The sequence below is a fragment of the Rhincodon typus genome, chromosome 1 (assembly GCF_021869965.1).
Source record: "Rhincodon typus isolate 14 chromosome 1, sRhiTyp1.1, whole genome shotgun sequence".
In the NCBI taxonomy this organism is placed as follows: Eukaryota; Metazoa; Chordata; class Chondrichthyes; order Orectolobiformes; family Rhincodontidae; genus Rhincodon; species Rhincodon typus.
In genome coordinates this window covers 132038509-132056110 of record NC_063332.1, presented here as the reverse complement: position 1 = coordinate 132056110, position 17602 = coordinate 132038509, and the positions used below count along the sequence as shown (strand labels likewise).

The window sequence follows — 17602 nt, the reverse complement described above, 5'->3', positions numbered from 1 at the left end:
GGATTCTCCAGCATCTGCAGTTCCTACTATCTCAGATTAAAACCAAATTGCCTTTCCTTTCTAAAGCTAATCCTTATGTTTCCTATAGGGAACAGCTATGTTTTTTCTGTATAACTAGCTGGATGCTGTTTATCTGATGGTACATTAAGTGCAGTATGGTATTATTCAGCAGCAATTACTGGTAAATAATGAGACATGCAGCACAAACTCAGAGCTGCAGCTGGTTTAATTAACTGAAAAATCTGGAAACAAAGAGACGGTTACCTTCCACAGCTCTTTTGAAGAAAACCTTACAACTGCCACACGTTAAGACACCATAATGGCATCCTGACGCCTCATCTGCACAGACCAAGCAGACTTTCGATGGTGTTGAGGTCACTGATGAACAGCTCCGATCCAGTCTAATAGGGGAGCTGAAAAACAGATATTTTCAACTTTAGAAAGATGCTTTATGCTTCTTTTGTTGACAGTCAAATTGCTATTAGGAGTTGAATATGTGCACATTAACCAAAAAATGTCATTTCAGAGCATACGGACCTTCCGTCAGTACGAATTACGTACTGTCATGTTTGCAGTAATGATAGATTTAGATTTATTTAAGATTGTCAATTGTACTTAGTGTATAATGTCGCCATGTTCCAGCGTCATCTTAGATTACAAATTACTGAATAAGCTGTATAAATTATAAAATACAGAATATATTGCTATTAAATTGACATTGCTAAAACAGCTTCAACAGTTCATCTTTCCCTCTCTGTAGACTTCACCCTCTTCTCCTCCCATCAGCCACCCTCCCCCATTGTTCCCAGGGTCCTAGCAACGTACTCCTTCTCTGCTGCCACCGGTGCCATTGCTTCCACGACTGCCGCCTCTGAGCTGGAGAAAGTCACACTGCACAGATCCTGCACCTGCTCTGATGTGGCTCCGAGTTGACAGACTATCTTCCGACACCGTTATCTGAGATGGAGCAGGGATGGAATTACGTACACACCGGCCTCCTGCAGGAGGACATTAGGAGGAGGCCACGGGGCAACGTAAACTAAAATAAAACATTATTGAGCTACGGAGCTGGAAAGACAACGATGAAGCCATGTGGATGCGGCCAAACCTATACGTTACAATATATTACACAAATGAGACCAACGTGGCACTCCCAAGAGTGAAGTTTAGGAATTTGCACTTCACTGGACAGCACTGCCCCCTCCAAATCTCATTTCCCACCCACTGAAGGAGTCCATATTAAGAGTTCAGCTGGCCCTACATACCCCATAATAGGGATTCATAACAGTTCACTTTAAAACATAAACCAATAATTGTATGCCTGAAAGTCACATTGCAGCAAATAACTTTGAAACAACCTAAGATTTGCCACCTAACTAACATCTTGCTTAATCTGTTCTTCCATATGCAGTCACAGTTATAACGTTTTGTCACAATTTACATCACCTTTTAACAACCACTAAGGAGGGCCTCTGCTCAGCTGTACAAATGATGCAAAAACAAAAAATGTGGCACAGGTTCAGGGGAAATTCATCACAACTTAGGGAAAGCGCAAAGATGATTGTTTCTGTTATTTGCATCCTATGGCATTGTTCAATTACTTCTACAGATCGTATGACTGCTGCCCAAACCACTTTAAACTTAAGCACTTCAGTATTATCTCAAGATTTTGCTGTCTAGTGGTGTTACACAGAACACACATCCTGTAAAAAAATAGCTCACCTAAAATGGAATTAAATAACCACACTTACTCCACTGTCTAGTCTATCTTCAGACTAGAGTGTTTTTCATGAATGCAAATCATCTGACAACTCAAAAATGACATTAATAAAACAATTGCACTTTGTGAAATCATCTGTATTTCCAGACATTGCTGATATTTTGCAACATTCTAGCCAATAATTATCTTTTTACACCACCAGCTCTCAGTCACGGTGTCATTGACAGTTTGCAAACATGTCCCATCTATGTATTGTTGTAGATAACAGGTGAGAAATTGGAATCATTTGCTCCCTGTTTTTCGGCACTATGAGCACTCTTACAGCTGCAGCATTGGAAGAGAAAACAGAAATTGCTGGAAAAGCTCAGCAGATCTGGCAGCATCAGTGGCAAGAAATCAGAGTTAATGTTTCGGGTCTAATGACCCTTCTTCAGAACAGCTGCAGAAATGGGTCTGCAGCAAATGTGTTCACTTATATGATAAATTGCACTGAATTCCAGAAGTGTGAAGACTGCACAAATAATGATGTTAATCAACATCCAGCATTGGTTTGACACCAGTGGTGCCATTTCAGAATTCAACACTGTAGCCAACACCCTTTTTTGATCTCGCAGAGCTCTATGTAGTCAACAACAAGAAGGACCCAGCACCACTCCAATTTAGAGAGATAATCACCTTTTTACAGGTCAGTTTCTTATCGGTTTCTTCTGGCTGTTGTTTCAATATCACAAGTCTTTGGTTCTTTCTGTATTTTTTAAAGTAATGGATTTTGAAAAAGGGAGCAGTGTGGCTGGTGCTGAAAAAGCCTTTGCTGCCTTCAAGCTTTCTGCACAAACCAGGTGCTCCCAGATTTGGGCACACTTGTAGACATTTCGCTTGGAATATAGCTTGAAAGAAAGTAACAGAAGTCACACAGAGATTGCTAAGCTGCTGGAAGAGGGAGGAAGAGAAGTTAAGAAGGTTTCTCAACAGGACACCAAATCTCTCCATCGTAATCAAGGATTAGTTCTTCTATCTGAATATCAATGAGGAAGAATGAATAAGATACTCTCATTGAAATCCACCAACTCCTGCATTCACATCTGTAACTCCTAATTTTCTGTTGGAGGCCAACTTGTAGGATGGTTGTATCCCTTTGAACACCAGTCTGAAGCAATGACTGTAGCAATGTGTTTTTGCACAATTTCAGTCTGACATCCCACTACATCACTCAGATCATGGGTAGCTACTGTTTGTGTTGCAGTAGAAGCAGAGATATTTGCCATGATACACTACTTCATGGTTCAGTCATGAGATGATTGAATTGGCTACCACCACCAAGCTGGAAACGATGGTCTCCGAGCTCAATGCAAAACCTTCTGATTCAGGATGTCTCCATGTTTCTTAACACTGACCACAGGCTTTCCAACCACTTTCCCAATGCATGACATATTTCATTTCGCATTGCACTCAGCATTTTTTTTTTACAGATCACTTGATTGAAATGCTCGTCTGATTCTCTACTGCAAAACTTGTGTGACCTTCCTCTAAAGTGAGCTGGTACCTGCACTATGATTACTTCCTACCCCACTTACAGACCATGCATTTCCTATGTCTTCGTTCATGTACTACCCACCTGTATGCTATCCTCTAAATGGTACAGAGCAGCTGGAATTTTCAAATCTCAGTGAGTAACCTATTAACCAGTCATCCAATGTAAGATGACAGAGAGCTTCTGAGGCTGGGGGTTGAAGTGGGAGCTGCAGGTTCATAATGGAGAGAGAAAGAGAGATGGTGCTTCAACATGGACACGCCCTGTGAAGAAGAGGTTAGGCATGTTTCTACTTAAAATGACTGCAGCTGCTTGGCTACAATCACACAGAAACAACACCTTCAGGAGATAGTCTGTGATTTTAGCTGTGGCCTGGCAGCCCCAAAGGTGGGTGCTCCTCACATGATCCATAACCCTCTCACACCCCACATCCCATCCTGAACCTACCAGGCGCTATGGGCTGGCTGCATTGTCAACTGAAAATCCTAGTTGACAAAGGAGGCTATGTAATTATCAATAGTTGCCCTGAATGGGCTGCCTGCTAGGAAATGGTGGGCAGCTGAGCACCCCCTTCACTAAAAATGGCTTGGGGTCAGGATCATGGCAATGAAGCATTATGGAAGCCGATTACACGAAACTGTGCATGTGTCTGCCACCAATCCAGACACTGCATTAATTCAAATATCTGGACTAGTGTCAGTATCTGAGCTGGTGGCTGTAAGTGTGAAATTGGTTGATGGTGCACTTTCAACATCACTGTCTTTTTGCTCTGGTCAGAAAACACTATTTGAATATCTGAAAGGAGAAAGGAACAAGAGGAGACTGCAGGATGATGCAAGGATACACACTTATGTGATCAGAAGTTTGCAATCAGTATGAAGCATGAAATGAGGAGTTGGGATCTGTGAAAGAGTATCAGGTGAGATAATGTTATCGCCTTTGATGATTTCAGACATGGGTTGCCCAATAAGGGCTAGCACCACCTCCTCCAAGAGAGTTAGAAAATACAGACCTTCTTGATCTCCTTCAGTTTGCTCCAGTTGCCTCAGGGTTTGTCGCTTCTTATCCTTAAATAGAGAAGTAAATGAATGTTGTACAATATGTTTGGGTATTGTTTGTCGTTAGTGAACTGACGGCAGTATGTGCCAGCTCTGGATAGGAGTGTGTCTTCTACTAGTGTATGAGAGTGAGGTGAAGTATGTTCAGTACAAGTCCTGATTAATGGAGATTGTTGGTACACGAGTGATGGGACTGTGGTGAATTCAGTGGTATTTGATGCATCTGAAGAGCTTTCGCTATCCTTGACCACTCATATGAGACTGCTGAATGCTTTTATTTGCACTGCATTCATGTCCTTGGTACAAAAACAAAAAAGGAAAGTTGGCACAATCACAGCTTACAAACAATTACAAGAATGAACAAAATTACTAGAAAAAGCAGCATGGCTGAGGATTGACAATGTTTCCAAACATATGAAAGTAAAATTGCAGGGAACATTAAAACTGACAATAAAAGTTTCTATGAATATGTGAAGATAAAAAGGTCAGTAAAGAAAAATATAAGTTCCTTACAGCGAGAAACCAGAGAAATTACAATGGGGACAAAGAAATGATAAGATTTGGTTCTGTCTTCACAAAAGAAGGCACAAATAACATCCCAGAAATACGAGGGAACCAAGGATCCAATGAGAGGGTGGAACTAGAGGAAATGGTGCCGAGGAAATTAATGGGGTTAAAGGCTGACAAGGGAACTGAGATTAAGAAAAAAACAGCGAATTGCAAATCTGTTAGCTTAACATCAGTAGTAGGAAAACTGGTTGAGTCTATTAAAAAGATATGATTGCACAAAGCCAAGACGAAAAGAAAATCATGATTAACAAATCTAATAGAGTTTTTTGAAGGATGTAACTAGTAGAATAGTTAAGGGAGAACCAATGGATGTGGTATGTTTGAATTTTCATAAGACTTTTGATAAGGTACCTCAAAAGAGGTTAATAGACAAAGTTAAAGTACTTGGGATATGGATAATAAATTGGCATGGATTCAGAATTAGTTGGCATTCAGCAAACAGAGTGAGGGAAAAATGGGTCGTTTTCCAACAGGCAAAACTTGAGCCCCAGCTATTTACAAAAAAATATAAATGAACGGAATAAGGGAACTAAATGCAACATTTCCAGGTTTGCGGATGACACAAACTGAGCCAGGGAGTGGTGAGCCAGAGCATGGTGAATCTATGGAACCCACTGCCTCGGAAGGCTGTGGGGGCCAGGTCATTGAGTATATTTAAGACAGAGATAGATAGGTTCTTGATTGTCAAGAGGATCAAGAGTTATGGGGAGAAAGCAGGAGAATGGGGTTCAGAAACTTATCAGCCATGATTGAACGGCGGAGAAGACTAGATGACCTAATTTCTGCTCCTACATCAGGCTGAGTGAGTGGGCAGAGAGGATGCTTTCCCTTGTTGGAGCATCAAGAACCAGGGAACACACTCTCAGGTTGTGGGGTAGATCATTGAGGACTGATTTTCCAGCATTTGGCCCATATCCCTCTAAACCCTTCCTATTCATATACCTGTCCAGATGCGTTTTAAATGTTGGAATTGTACCAGCCTCCGCCACTTCCTCTGGCAGCTTATTTCATAGAAGCACCACCCTTTGTGTGAAAAAGTTGCCCCTTAGGTCCCTTTTGTATCTTTCTCCTCTCACCTTAAGTATCTGGTTTTGGACTCCCCACCTCGGGGAAAAGACTTTGCCTATTTACTCTTATCCATACCCCTCATGATTTTATAATCTCCACAAGGTCACCCCTCGGCCTTCAACATTCCAGAAGAAATAGCCCCAACCTATTCAGCCTCTCCCTATAGCTCAAACCTCTAACCCTGACAACATCCTTGTAAATTTTTTTGAACCTTTTCTAGTTTCACAGCATCCTTCCTACAGCAGGGAGACCAGAATTGAAAGCAGTATTCCAATAGTGGCCTAACCAATGTACTGTATAGCTGCAACATGACCTCCCATCTCCTATACTCAATGCACTGATCGATAATGGCAAGCATACCAAACGTCTTCTTCACTACCCTATCTATCTGTGACTCCACTTTCAACAAACTATAAACCTGCACTCCAAGGACCTTATCGTTAAGTGTATAAGTCCTGCCCTGATTTGTCTTTCCAAAATGCAACACCTCACATTTATCTAAATTAAACTCCATCTGCCACACCTCGGTCCATTGGCCCATCTGATAAATATCCCATTATACTCTGAGTAATCCTCACTGTCCACTACACCTCCAATTTGAATGCCATCTACAAACTTACTAACCATACCTCCTATGTTCACATCGAAATCATTTATATTAATGATGAAAAGCAGCGGATGCAGCACCAATCCTTCTGGCACACGACTGGTCACAGTCCTCCAGTCTGAAAAGCAACCCTCCACCACCATCCTCTGCCTTCTACCTTTGAGCTAATTCTGTATCCAAATCGCTAGCTCTCCCGCTATTCCGTATGATCTAACCTTGCTAACTAGTCTACCTTGAGGAACCTTGTCGAACGCCTTACTGGCTCATATAGATCATGTTCACTGTTCTGCCCTCATCAATTCTCTTTGTTACTTCTTCAAAAAACTCAATCAAGTTTGTCAGACATGATTTCCCACACAGAAAGCCATGTTGACTATCTCTAATCAGGCCTTGCTTTTCCAAATACATGTAAATCCTGTCCCTCAGAATTCCCTCCAACAACTTGCCCATCACCGATGTCAGGCTCACCGGTCTATAGTTACCTGGGTTTTCCTTACTACCTTACTTAAATTGTGGCACCACGTTAGCCAACCTCCAGTCTTCCAGCAACTCACCTGTGGCTATTGATGAAACAAATATCTCAGCAAGGAGCCCAGCAATCACTTCCCTAGCTTCCCACAGACTGCTAGGGTACATCTGATCAGGTCCTGGGGATTTATCCATCTTCATGCGTTTTAAGACGTCCAGCACCTCCTTTCTGTAATGTGGACATTTTTCAAGATGTTGCTATTTATTTCCCTACATTCCCTACCTTCAATATCCTTCTCCACAGTAAACACTGATGCAAAATACTCATTTAGTATCTCCCCCACCTTCTGCAGTCCACATGTAGGTGGCCGTGCTGATCTTCAAGGAGCCCTATTTTCTTCCTAGTCCTTAATGTGTTTGTAAAATCCCTTTGGATTCTCCTTAACCCTATTTGTCAAAGTTATCTCATGATCACTTTTTGCCCTCCTGATTTCCCTCTTAAGTATACTCCTACTGCCTCTATACTCTTCTAACGAATTACTAGACTTCTGCTGTTGATATCTGACATGTGCTTCCTTCTTATTCTTGACCAAAACCTCAATTTAGTTACAATAGAAAAGGATGATGGCTTTTGCCTGAAGTCCAGAGAAAATTAATAGTGGATCAAGAACCAACAGGGACTGAATAAAATTAACATAAGTAAACCATGGGTCATGAAAAAATGGAATTAAAGAGTGACAAATCCCAGGACTTGATGGTTTCCATCCAAGGGTGCTAAAAGAAGTAGAGGAGAACATTATAGATGCCCTAACTTTAATCTTTCAGAGCTCCCAAGATACAGGAGTCCTGCCTCTAGTTTAGAAAATTTCAAACATCATTGCACTTTTTAAAGGCAAAAGAGGAAAATTAGGAAATTACAGACCAGTTCACCTAAATCTGTAGGTGGGAAGTCTATAACAAAGAAAGAAGTAATTGAACACCTTGAAAATTTTCAGTTAATCAGAGACAGCCAGCGTGGATTCATAACAGGTAGGGTATGCCTGACATGAACTTCCAGAAGGAATTTTATAAAGTCCCACATAAGAGACTATTAACTAAGGTAGAAGTCTACAGAACTGAATGCAAATTACTGCAATAGCTGGGAAATTGGTGGAGTGGCAGGCGACAGACAGTACAGATAGTGGGTAGGGTACTCAAATTGGCAAGAGGTGGCCTATGGTGTCCCACAAGGATCTGTTTTACAGCCTCAATTATTCACGTTATTTATTAATGGCTTGGATAATGACAAGGAAAGTCATATATCCAAATTTGCACCAGGTTAGATGGCACAAAAATAACACAAAGTTAGGCAGCATTGTAGACAGTGCAGTTTATAGCTTAAATTATAAAGTGATATTGGTATATGAAGTGAATGGGCAAAAGTGTGGCAGATGCTGTTCAATGTAAGCAAGCGGTTATCAATTTTGAACTGAAAAGGTGGTATGAAATTACAAACAATGGGAGTCCAAAGAGACTTGGGCGTTCAGATGCATAGGTCTTTAAAATGTCATGAATAGGCACTGAAAATAGTCAAGAAAGCTAGTGTAATGCAGGTCTTTAAATCTAGAGGACTGAAGTTCAAGAGTGCAAAAGTTATTCTACAGTTATACAAAACTTTGGTTAGACCCCATCTGAAGTACTATGCGCAGATCTTGACACCATGCCTTAGGAAGGATACACTGGCCATGGAAAGAGTGCACTGTAGGTTTACAAGAATGACACCTGGATTTTAAGAGTTAAGTTAGGTCTGTTTTCTCTAAAATTTAGAAGGTTAGAAGGTGATATGATTGAAGTCTTCAGGAAAAGATACGGTAAATAAAGAGAAACTATTTCCACTGGTTGGGGATTCTAGAACAATCCGAGAACTGGACCAGACCATTCAGGAGAGATGTTAGGAAGCACTTCTACACACAAAAGGTGGTAAATGTTTGGAACTCTCTTCCACAAATGGAAATGGATGCTGGAACAGTTATTAATTTTTAATCTGAGATTGATAATTTTTTGTTCAGCAAAGATATTAAGGCAAAGGGCAGGTATGCGGAATTAGGCCACAGATCAGCCATGATCTCATTGAATGATAGAACAGGCTCAAGGGGCTAAATGGCCTGTTCTAATGTTCCAAAATAAAAAAGCAATTATGAAACACAGAGCATTTCTAAAGTCGCAAGTAATGAAAATTTCACTGCTCTGAGGTGTTCTCCAACAGATTCAGTTCATGAAACTGTTAGTTCTAAAAACTTCTCTCAATGCTCAGCCATGATGATAGCAGGGGAATGCCTGAGCATTCATCACACACTTTTCATTTCAGGGCTTGATATTACACGTTAAAGGCCATTATAACAGAGGGCACTGGAATTTCGTCTAAATTCAGTGTGTCATTTGTTGAAGTTAGCAAGAGAATACTTCCAAGCCCAGGTTTACAGTTATAATTAACATTATCAACACATAAAACTAGGAGAATAATGACAATACCTTGTAAAAAGTATTTCACTACACAGCCCTTTGCTTAGGAGCATACTTTGTCAAGACATTCTACCAGCTGACAGTGTCCTATAAACGGCACTGATTGCTGACAAACTGTAGATCTTGTTTAAGTCCTCAATGGCCTATCCACTAAAATAGTCAGGCATTACAACAAAGTAAATAAAAACATTCCAGCTTCCTCTGGAGTAAGATTGACAGTAAACATCCAGTTTGTAGCTATGAAACTCTCTGTCTGTGTTAATAAAAACACTGAAGTTTACAAAAATAAATTATGGCATCCAAGAGTTTGCTTTAAATAATTTTTTGCATGTTTCCAATTATGTTTTCTCCAGAACCACTGATGTGGGGCATGGGAACTACTGAGCAAGTAAAATATGCATAATTTAAACAACTGTAGTCGTATCAGGCAGTGCATGCTTTGCCTCACGTTCTAAATAATCAACAGTGCAAATTAATATAAATGTCAAGGCGACTGTGTTTTCCAGACCCAAATTCAGGAATATCCAACATTGGCACCATGACCAAAGTCAATGTTATCTTGCCAAAATTTGCCAACACTCAGATTCAGAACAGAGTGAGAGGGATTTTTTTTTTTTTTGAAAGTTTCTTTTCATTCGAAACAAAACTTATCTAATATCCATCATATTGATTGAATAGGATACTTAAAGCATCAAAATTGAGACTTGTGCCTTTAATGAGAGAACTATAGAACATAGAACATAGAATTACAGCACAATACAGGCCCTTTGGCTCACGATGTTGTGCCGAACTTTTACCCTAAACCTAAGGTCTATCTAACCTCCACTGCTACTTTATACTATTATCTATATGTCTATCTAATAGCCGCTTAAATGCCCCTAATGAGGCCGACTCCACTACCCTCTCCGGCAATGCATTCCACACCCCTACCACTCTCTGAGTAAGAACCTACCTCTGATGTCTCCCTGATATCTACCTCCTTTCACTTTAAAACTATGTCCCCTTGTAAAAGCTACCTCCACCCTACGAAAAAGTCTCTGGTTGCCTACTCTATCTATACGTCTGATTAATTTGTACACCACTATCAAGTCACCTCTCATCCTTCATCATTCTAAAGAGAAAAGCCCTAGCTCTCTCAACCATTCCTCGTAAGACCTTCCTTCCATTCCAGGCAACATCCTGGTAAATCTCCTCTGCACCTTTTCTAACACTTCTACATCTTTCCTGTAATGAGGCGACCAGAACTGGACACAATACTCCAGATGTGGCCGAACCAGGCTTTTGTATAGCTGGAGCATAACTTCACTGCTCTTGAACTCAATCCCTCTATTAAATGAAAGCTAACACCCCATAAGCCTTCTTAACAACTCTATGCACCTGGGTGGCAGCTCTCAGCGAACTGTGAACATGAACCCCAAGATCCCTCTGCTCCTCCACACTGCCAAGAATCTTTCCGTTAACCCTGTATTCTGCTTTCAAGTTTGTCCTTCCAAAATGAATCAGCTCACACTTTTCAAGGTTAAACTCCATCTGCCACTTCTCAGCCCAGCTCTGCATTCTATCAATGTCCCTTTGTAACCTAGAACAGCCCTCTGCACTGTCCACAACGTGACCCACCTTCGTATCATCCGCGAACTTGCTAATCCACCCTTCCACTCCTTCATCCAAATCATTTACAAAAATCACAAATAGAAGAGGACCCAGAACAGATTCTTGTGGTATACCACTCGTAACTGAGCACCATGTTGAATATTTTCCATCCACTACCACCCTTTGTCTTCTAAGGGTCAGCCAATTCTGAATCCAATCTGCCACATTTCCCCCTATCCCATGCTTCCTTACCTTCTGCATGAGCCTACCATGGGGAACCTTATCAAACGCCTTACTTAAATTCATGTATACCACATCCACTGCTCCACCTTCATCCACGTGTTTGGTCACCTCTTCAAAGAATTCAATAAGGTTTGTGAGGCATGATCTACCCCTCACAAATCCATGCTGACTATCACGAATCAAACTGTGCCTTTCCAAGTGATCATAAATCCTGTCTCTCAGAGCCCTTTGCAATAATTTGCCCACCACTGACGTAAGACTAACTGGCCTGTAATTTCCGGGTTATCCCTGTTCCCTTTTTTGAACAAGGGAATGACGTTTGCCTCTTTCCAATCTTCTGGCACTATACCCGTGGACAGTGAGGACGAAAAGATCATCGCCAAAGGCCCTGTGATCTCGTCCCTTGCTTCCCATAGAATCCTTGGATAAATCCCATCAGGCCCGGGGGACTTATCTATCTTCAACTTCCTCAGAATTCCTAGCACATCTTCTTTACTAACATCAACCTCCTCTAGCCTAGCTGCCTGTTTCACAACATCCTCCTCTACAACTAGGTCCCTCTCAATTGTGAATACATTAAGTATTCATTAAGGACCTCTCCTATCTCTTTAGGCTCCGTGCACAAATTCCCTTTACAATCCTTGATCAGCCCTACCTTTTCTCTGGTCATTCTCTTGTTCTGCAAATACGTGTAAAAAGCCTTGGAGTTTTCCTTGATCCTATCCGCCAAGGTTTTCTCATGCCCCCTTATAGCTCTCCTAGGCCTTTTCTTCAGTTCCTTCCTGGCTAACTTGTATCCCTCTAGAGCCTTTTTCGTTCCTCTTTTCCTAAACCTTACATAAGCCTCCTTCTTCCTCTTAACCAGTCGTTCCACCTCTCTCGAGAACCATGGCTCCCTCACTCGACCACATCTTCTCTGCCTGCTAGGGACAAACATATCGAGCACATGCAGTATGCATTCCTTAAACAATCTCCACATTTCTGTGGTGCTCTTCCCTGACAGCATCTGTTCCCAATTTATGTTACCCAGTTCTTGCCTAACTGAATTGTAATTACCCTTCCCCCAATTATAAACTTTACCCTGCCATATGTACCTATCCTTATCCATGACTATCATGAAAGAAACAGAGTTATGATCGCTACTGTCAAAATGCTCTCCTACCAACAGGTCTAACACTTGACCCAGTTCGTTGCCAAGCACCAAATCCAAAGTCGCCTCTCCTTGTGTTGGTCTAACTTTGATCAAGCCTATCTTCAATGAGAAAGCAAGCACGACAAATCACTCCCATTTTTCCACTGTTTAAATTAAAAGACAAGAGGAGTGGTATTTAATGGAGATGACAGGAATCTTGCGTACTTGCAGGAGAGCTGGGAGAGCCTCATGTCACCCTCTTTTACGAAGGCCCATTGTTGGCCAGTTAAATGCCAATAAAACTGGGCAGGAGGTCCCACCCATCAAGAAATGTCGGCCAATCTGATGTTGGAAACTATTAATTAAATGGGTGTGACAGCAGGTAGGCATGGCTACTGCCATTATTATACACATTTGGGGCCAGGACTCAGGAACAGATGATTGGAGGGAGGGGAGAATGGCAGAGTGCGGGTTGTAGGGAGGGGTGTGGGAAAGGCTATAAGCTGCAAGAGCAGGGGCTGATTTCCTTCGCCTACTGACTGGCTTTAAAATTGGGAGATCTTTGGTACCTCAACAGCATTCCAAAAGTGGTCCACAGGCTTTCCTGCAGTAAACTTAACCAAGGTGGAAAGTGACAAAATTCCCTTCCTGCCTGCCGCCTTCATGCCTGATTAAATGCCCTCCCACCACCAAACTTGCGACAGGAAAAGACATGACATTTGCACCAATAAGTTTGATGCACATTTTCTGCATGGACTGTCTTGTTAAAAATAAGCTGGATGCATTATAAGATTGATTCTGAAGTTTTCAGGTAGTTCAGAATCTCACCAAGAAACAGACAGCTAAATCCATAGCCTGCTCTGAATCTTCTTAATTGTGATAGAGCCCTTTAGCTTTCTGCTACTGTAATAAGTACTTGGCTTTTATGTGATTACATTGAGCAATTTTTCAGAAACTATTAAATAAACTTAGCAAAAACCAATATGTATTTGGAAATGTGGAAAAATATTGCAGTTTTATTTTCTTTTCTTTTATTATACTACTGTATAATGGTGGTCCAATGGTGAATTTATAAGGGCTGAATGTGTCTGCTTCCTTCTAGTTTCTCTCAATAAAAAATACAGAAACTGTGAAAAATGCAATCATTATTATTTTTTCACCTATTTAATCAAATCATTTATATACACCACACCTACATTATATCCTCTGAACCAAGAGAAGAAAATATATTGGAATATGTACACAAAGCGTGAAGAAACTTGGAAAAATACTGCAAATAGGTATGGTCTTGTTAATGTGTACTATTAAATAGGCAATCCAAAACTGACAGGAAAACATCCAATGCTGTAACTGCTTGGGTGGCAGAACATAATGCAGGAGCTGCTGTAATCACAAAGAACTACTGTACTCCAGTCAAAGGTTAATCATTCCCAAATGTTATTCAGAGAAAAGAAACCCAGGAGGCAACAGTCCTATTTCTCTTCATCTATATCAAACAGAAAATGATCGCTTGATCATGAAAGACCTTTCTCAACTTCCGCAGTAGCTTTGGGATGATGTGTATCACTGTAGATTAATATCTTACCATCAACAGGCCTAATATAATGCAATCCCATTATCTACTGCCTCAGCTTCCTCCATACACCAATCCAAACCAAATGGATACTTAGACATTTAAATAATCAGTGGTATTAAACCTTAAATAAAGCAACAAAGAAAGAAATGACTCAAACCATTTTTATCTAGTACGCATTGAAAACATAGCTGACACTTTTCCATTTAGTCTAACAAGGAAATCTTCCACTAAGATGGGGCACAGTTACAACTCTTAAAGAAGATTACAGTGCAGAAAGTTGCACATAAGCGGACCAATCTTACGATTTTTGGCTTACCGCAAATAGCGTTGGGTTTGGTATAGTGATTCTTACCAGGAGGCCATGCATGTTTTATCACCATATCTTACCAAACCCACTGCATTAATTGCCAGTTCAGCCCTTGTGGTGAGAATCATGTCAATTTCAGACCCATCTTACCACACATTGTCCCTGGAGCAACTCACTACTTGCTGGTGAACCTGGAATTGACCAGCATTCCAGGCCCTGGCACCATATTTAAAAGGCTGATGTGCAACTGGACAAGTACTGTCATTTTGAAGCTACCCAGTATGGTTCCTGACATTTGCCCTGGACTTGACAGACAAGGGGAAATTGGCATCCATTTTGGAGGCATGGTAATTGTGCTACTGCTGGACTGACACTAGACAATGCCAGCCTGGTCCAGGTTTATCACCAGGGTTGAAGTAATTTTAGGTGTATGAAGGAAAGCCTAGCACCACAAAAACAAGGTCAATGTCCTTATCTATTCCATCAACGTCAATACCTCACACTCACTCTCTCTTCTTCTAAGAATTATGCTTTAACACGCTCATTAATGCATGTGCCACCTACTTTTACCTTCTCACTTTCCAGGAGCAAAGTAAAACAAAACCCTCAATAGGTCATGAAGAGTCAAAATGGGTGGTGTTCTGCCTGTCATTTAGCTCCTCATGCTTTATGAGCAGAGGATACTGATCTGACAGCCTTGAGCAAGACCTGGACTGGTACTGGAGCCAGCTCTTGCTTCACTGTGCTGGGATGCCCTGAGCGAAGGCTATCCCACTTGACTTGCCAGAGGCCATCTGACCATTCTGTCTTTGCATTTTTGTGTATGCACTAAATGGCACGACAAGGGAAGGGAAGGCTCAGGGCTGAAGTGAGCACTATGCAAGTGAGCAAAGAGCCCAGAGATGTAGCCTGCTCCAGTCCATGAGCTCGGCATATGTCCATGAGCACACAGTGTCCTTGCAGCAGCCTAGAAACTGTTGTTGTCATTGCAGCTCGAAGTGCAGCACTGAAATGCTGAAGCATCCTGTAAGTGGACTGGATAGTGCCATGGGGTTCATAGAGGGTGGAACATGTCAGATGCCAACGTCTACGGTCATGGGGTGCATATGGCCAGTGCCCATGGAACGTGTCCAAAATACTGGAGCCCAAGGTCCAATATGGAGGTGTTTGCAGCAAGCGGTAAGATAAGCTAGACAAGAACCTACTCTGGTTTCCATGTCGAGTTTTCCTGATGGTTAGTTTGCAATGACGAGTTTGGTATGCTCACAACCCATGGTGAGTTGGGATGTTAACAAGGTGCTTTATAAGCATTAATGATCAACAATTGGGAACCTGCCACTGTCTAGCAAAAATTAGAACGTGCCATTTTGGAAAAACATACACAATACAGTGAGATGATCGTGATATCATGATGCGTCTTGTCGATATCTTTCCAAATTCTACCACTTGTCTAGCCATACCCAACATCCATATGAGTCGGATAAGATTCTGCCCAAGATTTTTACTTTTCCTCGGAACATCTATGCCTTTGCAACATATTATTACACTCCAAAGATGGTACACATTGCTTATGGTGGAAATTGCTTATCGCAGAAAACATCTCATATCTGAGACGCTAGGGATGAAAATTCTTAGTAAAGGCCTCTCCTTTTTTAAGGTGCAGCAATACACTATTGAAAAAAACTATGAAACCTTGCAGGTATAACTAAAGAAAAATCTTATCGCTAATCCTCTTCAATGCAGTTAAACAGATAGCCAGACACCACTAAATTGAAGGTCCTTTCCAGAGGGAATACACTTGTGCTTTGGAGTTTAGCAATCAGTAAGCATGACTGCAGGATCTATGACGAAAGCAGACTGACTAGTATTCCCACAGTTGCATATAACCCATAGAATCAGGGGATGGTATATTTTGTGCTTGCACTAATTAGAAATGGTCAATCTGCCTGATCTCCTGGACTAAGCTTTCCATTCTTCTTTGTTTTGTAAATCTGACCTGGATTGAATCTCAAACTCAGCCATTCCCAAAAATGATTGGAATGGAAGAAATCTGGTAAGAAACCATTTAAAACCTTATAGCTGGAATTTAAAAAAAAAAATGCTTCTGAAAATAAGAAGCATTTAGCTCTCCCCCGCCCCCAAAAAAATCCACAAATCTGATGAGATAGAAATTAAACAAAAAGCAAACCCAGTTCCTGTCAGCCACTGAGTTGTTGTTTTCTGGATGTCTTGTGCAGTGGCTCACACTTGGAAGATAATTGCAATGGTAGAGCAAGGTTTTGAGAATGAAATGAAAGGCAGACTCCTAACATGCACGTCATTTACCATATCCAAACTAACCACAGTAGTTGCATTTTAAAATGAAAATAGAATGGCTTTTAGTGTGCTGTTACAGGTTGTTAATCCTTTGTGAAATATGTTGAAACTTTCACATTATGTACAATGTACAGTGTTTATTCTTATTAACAACCTCGAAGAGTCAAGACTTTGACTTGATCAGTCTGTAGTGCAGTTTACATTAACATGAACAGTGATGTAAATAGACCTTGAATATAGAGTGCACCTATTTTTGGAAAACAAACAACTAATTCAAACAAATATTGGTGCTGGCGGAGATCAGCATTATGGTCATAAAAAGGTACTTTCAAAATAATTTTGCCCTCATTTCACATACCACATACTTCAGCACTATAGCTGGAAAGGCTATTTGAGTTTCTTCCTAGGTTTGTAAATTGAAATTCATAAAACCCTCGCTAGCAGGATATACCTAATCATCTTGCACATTAAAGAAAATTTGATCACAGAGTAAGAGCTTGTACATAAACTAAAGTCTCCACTACAACCCATGACTCTCACATCAGGCACTAGCTCTGTCAATCCCACTCTCACTTTCCTACACCATGGTACTGCCTTCCTCCTTCTAACTGGCAAATCTAGTAGCTACAAAAGAACAAAAAACAACTAAAAAAACTTGCTGTTTCACCAGAGATAGTAGGAACTGCCGATGCTGGAGAATCTGAGATAACAAGGTGTAGAGCTGGATGAACACAGCAGGCCAGGCAGCATCAGAGGAGCAGGATAGGTCTCGACCCTTCTTCAGAAATAGGGGAGGGGAAGGGGACTCTGAAATAAATAGAGAGGGGGGGACAGGTGATGATGGAAGGTGGATAAAGGAGCAGATAGGTGGAGAGAAGACGGACAGGTCAAGGAGGCAGGGATGGAGCCAGTAA

At 41.2% G+C, this 17602-nt stretch overlaps 1 protein-coding gene across 1 annotated transcript in view; it reads right to left on the bottom strand.

Moving 5' to 3' along the window:
* The window catches only part of nr3c2 (nuclear receptor subfamily 3, group C, member 2), a 250872-nt gene that overhangs the window by 107388 nt on the left and 125882 nt on the right, over positions 1-17602 (bottom strand). Inside the window, exon 3 of the mRNA XM_048606752.1 lies at positions 265-413. Coding sequence (XP_048462709.1) covers positions 265-413 — 149 coding nt within the window. The remainder of the gene's footprint in view (positions 1-264; positions 414-17602) is intronic.